The sequence below is a fragment of the Triticum dicoccoides genome, chromosome 7B, assembly GCF_002162155.2.
Source record: "Triticum dicoccoides isolate Atlit2015 ecotype Zavitan chromosome 7B, WEW_v2.0, whole genome shotgun sequence".
Classification (NCBI taxonomy): Eukaryota; Viridiplantae; Streptophyta; class Magnoliopsida; order Poales; family Poaceae; genus Triticum; species Triticum dicoccoides.
This window is the reverse complement of record NC_041393.1, coordinates 470,705,986-470,717,852: the sequence shown is the minus strand read 5'-3', so window position 1 is coordinate 470,717,852 and position 11,867 is coordinate 470,705,986. Positions and strand designations below refer to the sequence as shown.

The window sequence follows — 11,867 nt, the reverse complement described above, 5'->3', positions numbered from 1 at the left end:
CTTGATCACCAGATATCGCCTATTCTCCTCTATACTGCTTGCATTAGAGTAGTGTAGCATGTTACTGCTTTCCGTTAATCCTATTCTGATGCATAGCCTAATATTGTTGTTACATCTGTTGATACCTTACCTGCAATCCTAAATAATTAGTATAGGATGCTAGTTTATCATCTGTGGCCCTACATTCTTGTCGATGTGCCTTGCTATACTATCGGTCTGTGATCACTTGGGAGGTGATCACGGGTATATACTATACATATATACATACTACAGATGGTGACTAAAGTCGGGTCGGCTCGAAGAGTACCCGCGAGTGATTCACGGATTGGGGGCTGAAAGGACCTTTGTCCCGACGGCCCTCTGTGTGGATCTTTGTGGCGGAGCGACAGGGCAGGTTGAGACCACCTAGGCGAGAGGTGGGCCTGGCCCTGGTCGGCGTTCGCGGTTGCTTCATAATAACACGCTTAACGAGATCTTGGTATTTGATCTGAGTCTGGCCACTGGCCTATACGCACTAACCAACTACGTGGGAAAGATATGGGCACTCGACGTCGTGGTATCAGCCGAAGCCTTCTTGACGTCAGCGACGGAGCGGCGCACGCCGGGTTAGACTGCGTAATGCAACTTCCTTTGTAATGGAGGTTGCTAGGTCTGCTTCCGGTCGCCCTCGCAACGTGTAGGTGTGCAATGGGCGATGGGCCCAGACCCCTGCGCGCGTAGGATTTAGACCGGCGTGCTGACCTCTTTGTTGTGCGTAGGTGGGGTTGCGACGTGTTGATCTTCCGAGGCCGGGCATGACCCAGGAAAGTGTGTCCAGCCAAATGGGATCGAGCATGTTGGGTTATGTGGTGCACCCCTGCAGGGAAGTTTATCTATTCGAATAGCCGTGTCCCTCGGTAAAAGGACGACCCGGAGTTGTACCTTGACCTTATGACAACTAGAACCGGATACTTAATAAAATACACCTAGACAATTTTCACAGACAATCCGGTGATCGCTTTTCCACAGGGCGACGAGGGGAGGATCGCCGGGTAGCATTATGCTATGCGTTGCTACTTAAAGGACTTCAATCTACTATCTTCTACATGCTGCAAGACGGAGGCTGCCAAAAGCATAGTCTTCGATAGGACTAGCTATCCCCCTCTTATTCTGGCATTCTGCAGTTCAATCCACTGATATGGCCTCCTTACACATATACCCATGCATATGTAGTGTAGCTCCTTGCTTGCGAGTACTTTGGATGAGTACTCACGGTTGCTTTGCTCCCTCTCTTCCCCCGTTTTCCTCTTCTTCCCGGATGCCGCAACCAGACTTTGGAGCCCAGGAGCTAGACGCCACCGTCGACGACGACTACTACATTGGAGGTGCCTACTACTACGTGCAGACTGCTGACGACGACCAGGAGTAGTTAGGAGGATCCCAGGCAGGAGGCCTGCGCCTCTTTCGATCTGTATCCCAGTTTGTGCTAGCCTTCTTAAGGCAAACTTATTTACTTATGTCTGTACTCAGATATTGTTGCTTCCGCTGACTCGTCTATGATCGACCACTTGTATTCGAGCCCTTGGGGCCCCTGGCTTGTATTATGATGCTTGTATGACTTATTTATGTTTTTAGAGTTGTGTTGTGATCTTCCCATGAGTCCCTGATCTTGATCGTACACGTTTGCGTGCATGATTAGTGTACGATTGAATCGGGGGCGTCACAGAAAACAATGTCATCAACCATCAGGTTATGAATCAGCTTGTTCTCCTTTCAGTAGGAGGCGTGCTAGTGGCAGAAGGTCGTGTTGAAGCCCCCTCCCCCTCACCCAACAAGGCAATCTATGACTGTCGCCTAGCCATAGGGCGCTCCATCGAAGTGAGTCCCATATACGCCTGTTCAAACTTGGTACGTAACTTACGCTCCAGCTCCGAGCCGCGACTCCATACCAAAGCTTTTGGGAATTACAATATATAAAAAGGAGGATCTTAAGAGAATATTGCTACCCTGAGACTTAGTCCTTGTTGAGAAAGCTAGGGATGACACTAGATGCACTTACAATCAACTTGATCCATGGGATTGCAGATGCACAAGCCAGATAGGTTTTGAAGTTTGTTGGAAGCTTGCCGGTGCAAGTTTTGTAACTGCATTTGTACCATCCATCTCTAATCCAACGATCCATACTAGTTTTTCCTGGTCTTTCACCACAAGGTTGTTTCTATCGTAGTCGCCCCCTAGCCGTTCCTATATAGTTAACTTGATTGAATTAAAGAGGAAGAAAGGTCCTTAACCATGCCGAAACTTGATTTCATCATTTTTTTTAGAAAAGGAAGATGACCCCCGGCCTCTGCATCTGGACGATGCATACGGCCACTTTATTAATTATTCTCACAAGATCTTACTAAATCAATACAACAATAAGACTAAAACCGCCGTCTAAGCAATAAACTGTCGCTACACCTATCCAGTTGATAAAGGGGCGCAGATAGCCTGGGCCTAATACCAAATAGACATCGCAGACAAGTCTAACATCTAAGACCTGAGACTCCAACCTAGCCACTTGCCAGGTCTGGGGCACACACTGGTCCGGTGTGCTCTCAGAGGCCGCCGCCGCCAACTGCCACCGCTCCATCTTCAGAATTGTACTAATGCATCAACCTTGCTCGTTCAAGCTATCGTCGACGCCACCACGGCGTCCAACGACACCTCCTCCCTGCACGCAAACAGTTGAACACTTCACGGCCACCACTGATACACCTCAGCACCATGCTGCCAAGTATCACTAGCCGACACAGCTTGAAGTCCTTGGAGGATCTGTCGTGCGTAGCACCTGCCAACCAGGCATGACCAAGCGTAGCACTTGTCGGTCAGGCATGACTTGACATCTCCACCGAAGCTCCATGCAAGACGAAGCCGCTCCACCTCCTGCCTCTGACTTCCAGCGCTGCTCCACAAACGATGCTCCCAAGAGAGAAACGCGACCGTAGTGCCGCCATCGTCCGATCTGGAACACCAGATCCTAGGGTTTCCCCTGGAGCAGCACGAGTGGGTTGACAGTAGTTACACGACGATGCCTTCATCAAGGTAACGGCGTAGAACGCCGCCATCGCCTGTCGTCGGCTTGGTTTTCATCGGCAACCATGTCTCCCCAACTCGCAGCCGGGACTAGATGATGGATCTCGAGATCCGGTCACCAAGCTTCTGGCCGGCCACCGCCGACGAAGAAGATGACCACCACCACTGGCTACACCGGCCAGAACAGATCTGTCATGGGTGCCGCCAAGTATTCCATCAAGCCCTCGACGCCGCCGCCGATCTAAAGCCAGATGACATGCCGCCGAAGACCGCATCGCGCCGCCGCCAGATCCAGGCCAGCCGCCGCAGCAGCCGCACGTGGCCCGAGGCAGGGCCGACCGCCACCACCGTCGAAGCCAACACCGTCGCTTGTAGATCGACCGCACCTCCACGCATGTTGGGGTCCCGTCACCCCTGAGACGCGGGAGGGAGGAAGAGCCCCCGCCACTGCCGTCGGCCTCCGGGCGCAAGCCGGCGGCGTCCTCCGGCGGCGGCGGAAGGAGGGGAGGAAGATGGGCTAGGCCTCGACGGCAGCTAGGGTAGCCACCCGAGTCACGCGAGCGGGGGGTGACCGAGCGGGGATCTGTGGCGGCCGCTGGTCTTCATCATCTTTTTAAGTGGTCGTAAGCATGTGAGACCAATTAAATACTTGTGTACACTCCTAGTAAACTCATTAATCTCTTGATAAATTGCCCATGATCATCAAAACATACTTAGACGCCAAGATGCACTTTTAGAAATATAGATCATGATACAACATGTTCACCTACATGATTCGGTGCAAAAAAAATTACTGTATGAGTATGCATGAGAAACATAAATTATTCCATATTGGAAATTAAATTACATGGTGTTCGAATTGTAAGTTTTTTTTTCTATTTCTTGCCCAGGATGCATACGAATATGTTTTTTGCAGCAAAACTTTCGACTGTATATATGATGCAACGTATCTAGGTGTTGGTAGGTGGGGAAAATCCGCTTTTCATTGATGGCACGTACCCTTTGTTAAAAATAGGACCGACAAAGGTACGTCTATCAACATCATGGGTTTCATGTACTCCCTCTGTCCGGAAATACTTGTCATCAAAATGAATAAAATGGAACATATCTAGATGTATTTTAATTCTAGATATATCTTTTTTTTATCCATTTTGATGACAAGTATTTTCCGACGGAGGGAGTAGATGTCTAGAGTAGTTGAAGTGTTTTCCCCTTCAAACATTTCTGGTATTTCATTTAATTTAATTAATATTACAGCTTGTGTTCAGTCTAATATTGTAATCCTCACCCACATGAGAGCTTCGGTTGAGAACATAGGAAAACAACATCATAAGGCACTGTATATACGCCTAACCCACCCAATCACCCATGCATCAACCTTCCATAAATATTTTTTTGAAAGGACCTCTCATAAATATTTGGTCGTATGTAAAGAGATCTCACAATGTGAAAGAATGATAACTTATACGCAATACTACAAGTGAAGGGAGCAGACAATCATGACATAAACTGTTTGCACATGGCAGTGCACTATTTTTTGGCAAACCCCTATATTATTTATTGGAAATGATGTCTAAGCCATTACTGAAGCCCCAATAGGCATTGAGGAAAGTAACGCGGTGTTACCACCAACTCATGAGCGCTAATTGGCCTGTGACTGATGCCTCCTGCAGAAAGACTTCACCCTTTCGAGCCCTTGCTTCAGTGTAGGTGGCTCCGAAGCAAAGGTGATGCGCAACCAGTTCATCATGCCCAAGGATTTCCCTGCAAATAGCAGTTAGAAGTTAGGGCATATCTCAAACAACAAATGGAAAAGAATGGTGTGCTGAAAATATATCATCAGGGGTGTTTGCATCTCGACGTAAACAGCTATTCGTCTGTTCTGCTACTGCATACCAGGCAACAGTATAACTGATTCCTCCTTCGCCAATTTGCTGCAGAAGTCTACGTCGTCACGAATGTCTGACAATTGTGACACGTCCAGTTTTACCTGCAGAACATAGTGTTAGTCCACCTCCTTTCAACATCCAACAATGTGAAGCTGCAAACATTGTTCTCTATATGTGCCTTACCATCATAAAAAATGAGCCCTCTGGTTTGTGGGGACAGGTAATACACTTGATTTCGTTTATGGCATCATAGCATATATCTGCAGTCTCCTTCAACAGCTTGACAATGTTGTTATAGAATTCATCATTTGTGTTCTTGATAATATGAGGAATAGCTCCCTGGTGCATGGACAAGACAACTTAGAAGATGTGATATTTTCAACCCTCTACGACAATGTCATGGGAACACTATGCACCCAAATCACTAATGAAAATACTTGAAACTTGTCGGACAGGAAACCATACTAGTTTACTCTCTAAAGGTTTAATCCTGCTAAAACAGGTGAAGTATGGTGCTGATTATTTAAGCAGCAGGTGATTCCTTTCCAGCACAAAAAACGCACTGCATGTCTATGATTTGCATCAACCACATCAGAGTAACAAACCAGTGCAATTAGTTGGTTTCTTACTCCACACAAAAGCGGAGAAAACGCATCATTGCATATAGAGGTATTTGAAATAAGTAGATTCCACATAACTACACATATTTCAGTGTAATTATCAGAAAATTACACATGTTAGTTTGGACTGTATTTCATCAAATTACACATATTTTAGCACAAGGTTCCAATAAACTGCATTATTGTTGAATCCCATTAGTTGAAATGGAGTCTGACATATGAGACTTACCTGTCGGTGTAACTGACATGTGACACGGCAGTAATAACAATAATCAAAATATGCGAGGTTTCGTGAAATATGCAGTTTATTGACAATAATGAAAAACAGAAAGCACATTTAGCAAAAAAATTTAAAATTTTAAAAAGTGAAGTGTGATAAAGTAAGACATCCTTAGGACTCGATTTTTTTTTGTTTGGTGGTGGAGAAACGAACTAGTGGTTGCACTAGGATCATACATATGACCCAAAGTTTAATTTAGATACTTCTAAATGTGCTATAATTAAATTCTAAATAAATAGTTTATTTTTGTTTACTTTTCAAACTACACATTTCATCAAAACTATTAGAGAATGACACATTTGACAGGAAAACACAAACTGCGGCTGCTGGATGGTAAGTTCCACTTGTCAGATTCAGTCTGATAAAATAGGAACCGGTGCTTGTGTGGTTTTCTGAAATGTTAATAGGAATTACTCCCTCCGTCCGGAAATACTTGTCATCAAAATGGATAAAAGGGGATGTATCTAGACATATTTTAGTTCTAGATACATCTCTTTTATCCATTTTGATGGCAAGTATTTTCGGACGGAGGGAGTACATGCATTCTCACTGTGTATTGCGTGTAAACAAAAAGACTGTTCATCTACCACATGAATTTTCCTTAAAGTAACTATGCTAAAGTAGAGAAATAGGAACTTTCCAAGTTTGCTAACTATCCAACTACCTAGATATCATGTAAAGGTGATGAAATGACTGACATCACACTGTTGACTAACCTGAAGAAATGTTGCAGGACCTGATATTATACTTATGAAGCTTCTGAGTGAATCAACAACCTAGTAGTAGACACATCAGAGAAAAATCAATTAAATATCAAAGGATCAATAATATATCTGCAGCCTTACCACATCGTATATGACTGACAAATTAAAGTTTGAGTTGGTGGAAGCAACTAATCCTCATAGGAAATTTTAGAGGAACGAACATGCAGGACGTGCTGACCAGTATTTCAGAACTCGCAATTCACACCTCACATACCTTACCAGTTAGGAGTTAGTAAGAATAATACAACTCTGTTACAAGTATGAACATCCTGAAGTGATCTAAATTAATAAATTTACAAACAGATGCACTTAGATATTAATAAGATTCACCTTAGTTTTTCTCAGAATGCCTTTAGGGTCACAAGTTGCTATCCAACCAAGCCTCCAGCCAGGTACAGCCCATCTCTTTGATATAGCTCCCAAAGTGATTACCGGAACAGTCTCTCCAAAAACACCCATTGGCACAAAAGGTGTGGTACCATAGACAAGGTGACCATATACTTCATCAGCAATGACTAAAATACCGAGCTTGCTTGCTATATCTGCAATCTAATTGAACATGGAAGCAACAAAATAAGCTCTATTACAACAAATAAAAAGAGAAGAAAGGTTGCCTAGCTCTGTACAAACGCAATACTAACCTTGGCCAAATGTTCGTAGGTATACACACTACCACATGGGTTGTTGGGGTTGGTAATCAAAATTGCAACAGTATTCCCATCTGCGAGAGCTTCAACAGCTTCCAAATCAACCTCCCATCCTCTCTCCGGGAGAAGATCATAATGCCGTACTTCCATCCTATGAAACACAGCATGTGCTTCGTGTTTTGGGTAGCCAGGCATTGGCAGCAATATGTTGACGCCTGCTTGGCCAAAAACAGACATCACAGTCTCGATTGCTTGGCTACCTCCACAAGTGAGGAAAATATCATCATGGGAAATCATGTAAGGAAGATCACGTGACAGATACTCGGCAACAGCCCTGCATTTCAACAGACAGTTTCAACACAAGTAACACAGCACATACATATTTTATTTTATTTTGAAGATCAGCACATACATATTACTACGTCGGCATAAAAAAAAAGTGAACGGACCCCGCGTCGCCCCCGCTCGGGCGACTCGGGTGGTACCCAACCCTAGCCGCCGTCGGGGCCGAAACCACCTCCTTCCCTTCCTCCTGCCGCCGCCGTCTCTCCCGCGTCTCAGGGGTGGTGCGGGGCCCCTACGCGCGTGGAGGCGCGGTCGATCTAGCAAAGCGGCGGCGATGGCTGCGGCGACGGCGGCGGTGGCCTGCCCTGCCCCGGGCGATGGCGGATGCAGGCGCGTTAGGCTGCCCGGTCACGGGCGGCTGCGTGCGGCGAAAGGCCTGGTTCGGGCGGCGGCGTGCGGTCTATGCTGCAGCGGCGCATCATCTGGCTTTGGATCGGCGGCGGTTTCGAGGGCCTAGTGGACTGCTTGGCGGCACCTTCGGGCAGATCTGTTCTGGCTGGTGCAGCCGGTGGTGGTGGTCGTCTTCTCCGTTGGAGGTGGCTGGCCAGAGGCTGGGTGGTCGGATCTCGAGATCCGTCATCTAGTCCCGGCTGCAAGTTGGGGAGACAGAGTTGCTAGTGAAAACCGAGCCGATGGCAGGCGATGGCAGCGTTCTATGTCGTTACCTTGATGAAGGCATCGTCGTGTAACTACTGTTGACCCACTCGTGCTGCTCCGAGGGAAACCCTAGGATCTGGTGTTCCAGATCGGATGATGGCGGCAGTACGGTGTCGTTTCTCTCTTGCGAGCATCGTTTGTGGAGCAGCGCTGGAAGACAGAGGCAAGAGGTGGAGCGGTTTCGTCTTGAACAGAGCTTCGATGGAGATGTCAAGTCATGCCTGGCCGACAGGTGCTACGCTGTGTCATGCCTGGTCGGCACATGCTATGCACGACAGATCTTCCAGAGTCTCCGCGTTGGGATGGACGAGTGCAGGGCGGTGGAGTTGTTGGGCGCCGTGGTGGCGTCGACGGATGGCCAGACTGGCAAGGATGATGCGGATCTCTCTCCTGAAGATGGGACAGCGGCTCAATGATGATGGTGGCTTCTAAAACGTGTGCATGTGTTGTACGCTTTAGGTCTGCTGCACAGGTTGTTGGTTCCGATACGTTATATGGATGGATCGGCGACGACATCGGTTATAGATATGGGGAGCGAGAGCACTCCACATTATCAAGTTTGTACTACCTCCGTCCTGGTTTATAGGTCCCTTTCGTAGTTTGTGCCAAATTTTGACTAAAGATTTAACTAACAAAATGTTAATGCATGTCAAGAAAAATTATCTTACTGAATTCGTATTTGAACATAGTTTTCAAAAATATAATGTTTGGTGACATGCGTGAACATTTTGTTAGTTTAAACTATGGTCAAAATTTGGCACGAAATACAATGGGGACCAATAAACCCGGACGGAGGTAGTAAGTATGAGTGGAGGCTTCGGGTGGCTTGATGTATGTTCTTGTCAGACCTTCGTGGAATAATTAACAAAGATGACTGCATGCATCGACTGATACAGAGGCCGGGGGTTTAACTTCCTTTTCAAAAAAAAACATACACAACACATGAAAGATTTTCATAGACCGTCGTACTTTGAAGAACACTCTTGGTGGTTGCTGAATCTTGAGACATGTATACATGATTAAATGTTCCATCTAGATAGGAAAAATGATGAAGATGAAGGTGGAAAATGTACTTGCTTTTTGGAAGAAATATTCCCTCTTATATCCTCTCTTTTTCTCCCCGATAACTAGAGGCGTTTCGAAGAGCATTACTTCTTTTGTGTCAGCTTGTTAGTGCAGAGAGAGCAAGGGGTTAAGAAGTACTATAAATATGGTAACTCTCTATTTTGGCAACGTTTGATGGTAGCTCCCAAATTTATTCTATGTCTTTTGTGAGAACAGGGTGATATCCAAGTGGTGTGGTTGCAGTGGCGCACATTGCCGATGTGTGTTCAACCCCTGATTGATTTATTTCTCAGGGTGAAGAAACCAATATCTCGTTGTACATGCTTACAAGGCTTTATTTCAGTAATGTAAGGCTCCTAACCTTCAATAAACTATTGACGCCATGCATAACTGTTCCCGCCATCTAGCATAAATTGTTCCCGCGATGCAATATTCTATCCACCATGCACGTATTCCAAAAAGTGGTTTCCAGAGACCAATGGCGTGGAGCGTTGATTTGGTTGAACCATGGTCCCATACAACATTATCGATGCTTTAAATTCATTTTTCTGTGCTTTTAACTTGTCGTCTTTGCCTACTGAAACTCGGATACCTTTGGGGTGCTTAGTTGGAACATTTTCTGAACAAGGATGGAAAAAGTCATGTTGGTTGGTTGTACCCTTTTTTTTTTGCTAGTCCATATTGAAATCTTGGAATGTTCTATGTCTCCCAAACAAATTAGTAACAGACGGCACTCCATTTGATTTGGCTTCGCCTTTGATTGTTCACTTTTGCCCAGAAAGAGGTGCAGCCTAAAACGCTGCATCTTAGCTGATCGGCTTTTACATGTGATTATGAATGTCTCCAGTCTCTCGTAGGGTTGCTTCCTCAATAGGCTTTTGATTGGAATTATTAGGGTAATAGGCTGCTTGCATGTGCTTGGTGTATGTCCAGTCAATTAAAGAGGCTATGTTTAGAAATGGTCCGCAGCCAACTATAGCACTGCTGCTGCTGCTGCTGCTGTGGAGACAGAACTGTTGTGAAAATGCACAGAACAGGATGGAGTGTGACGACTCACATTTGTGCCCTGCTTTTGTAATAACCTAAATGTTGGATGATAGATCATATATGTAAACATTTTCTTATCACAAGTTTCATTCACAATAATGGAACTTGGGAGTGATCTATAATGTTTAGAATATCTGGGGAAGCTGCTGAAGACAAACCAAATCATTGGAATTGAAACGGATAAGGGGGAAATCACATGCAAGATTAATATAGGGCAAAGTAGGTCTGTGGTATGAACTATGTGAACTCTCCATGACAAACTTATACATATAGCTAGTATCAGCTCACAAACAAAATCTAGGACCTAGCAATAGCAATAGCAGTCACTCTGTAGTCTGTAGTTCACTCATTCAGTTCAAGGCGGTCCATGTATGTTCTGAAAGAGACAATGGCAAACGAGAGAGACGGACACACACCTGCGAGCGGGGAGGCCGGTGGCAGGGGTGGGGTACCCATTGTACTCGCCGGAGCGCACGGCCGCGACGAGGGCCTCCTCCGCCTCGGGCGCGGTGCGGAAGGAGGGTGCGGAGGAGGGGTCGCCGTGGCTCAGCGGGATCACGGGCCGCGGGCCGCGCTCGTCCAGGCAGGCGTGCACCTGGAGGAGGGCCTTCTGGATGCTCCTCTCGCCGGCGGCCGACAAGGTCGGGTTCGGGGCCGCGAAGCGCCACTGCGTGCTCCTCCCGCCGTCTTCCATCGCCGGAGCAGCCCACGGGGCGAGGAGCCGACGTTTCAGACTTTCAGTTCAGATGGCGAGTAGCTTTGTCGTCGGCGTTTTGTTGTGTGAGGACTGAGGTGCAGGCGAGAAAGAAGGATGTGTTGGAGAAGATGGTCGGAAGTATAGTCGCCGACGGTGCTCTGTTCTACTTGTTGCTCAAGTTGGTCCTCTCTCTCTGTCACCTGCTCGTTGGCCGTGGCCGTGGCCGTTCCGTCCCGGCCACCTTCCTCTCTTGTCCTCACCTCACCTCTGTGCATTCCGAGGCCATCAACGGGGCCCACTCATTACTATTTTTTGAAAATCATTACTCCTGGCAGGAGAGCTGCTCTCCCACTCCTCACTAGCTAACCACGTGTTCTTATCTGGAAGGCTACTGACAAAGATTTTGATCTGAAACACAAACAATGTATCCACACTCTCTCCCACCCTCTCTCTCTCATTGTTGGGCTTTATCTATATACTCCTTCCGTTTCAAAATGAGTGTCTTTATTTTGCAATAATTTTAGTATAGGGTTATACTATAATTGAAACATTTATTTTTGGACGAAGGGCCATTCTCTCTCTTCCGCCCTCTCTCTTCTTTTTCCAGAAGCAACTGACCAGGCCAGCCCAGCTAAAACACGCCGCGGGGCCCATATACTCTCGCGGCGATTACTATTTCACGCGCTGGTCGCTGGATAGCAACACAGCGCATACCCTCCCCATGCGTCATGTACTTGGTATGAGGTGGTCCATACTTTTTTTCTCACCGGTTTTGAAAAGCGACTAGAAACTTCCATGAAAC

The 11,867-nt window shown here is 46.5% G+C and overlaps 1 protein-coding gene across 1 annotated transcript; it reads right to left on the bottom strand.

The window, feature by feature from the left end:
- Positions 1–4,267: 4,267 nt before the first annotated feature.
- Positions 4,268–11,273, bottom strand: LOC119335162 (nicotianamine aminotransferase 1-like). The gene is made up of 7 exons (XM_037607329.1): positions 10,785–11,273; positions 7,249–7,588; positions 6,938–7,156; positions 6,560–6,619; positions 5,127–5,282; positions 4,951–5,044; positions 4,268–4,818 (listed from the first exon to the last, which is right to left on the bottom strand). Exons 1-7 carry the CDS (start codon positions 11,060–11,062, stop codon positions 4,697–4,699), a joined length of 1,269 nt encoding a protein of 422 aa, XP_037463226.1. The 5' UTR covers positions 11,063–11,273; the 3' UTR covers positions 4,268–4,696.
- Between the last annotated feature and the right edge of the window lie 594 nt (positions 11,274–11,867).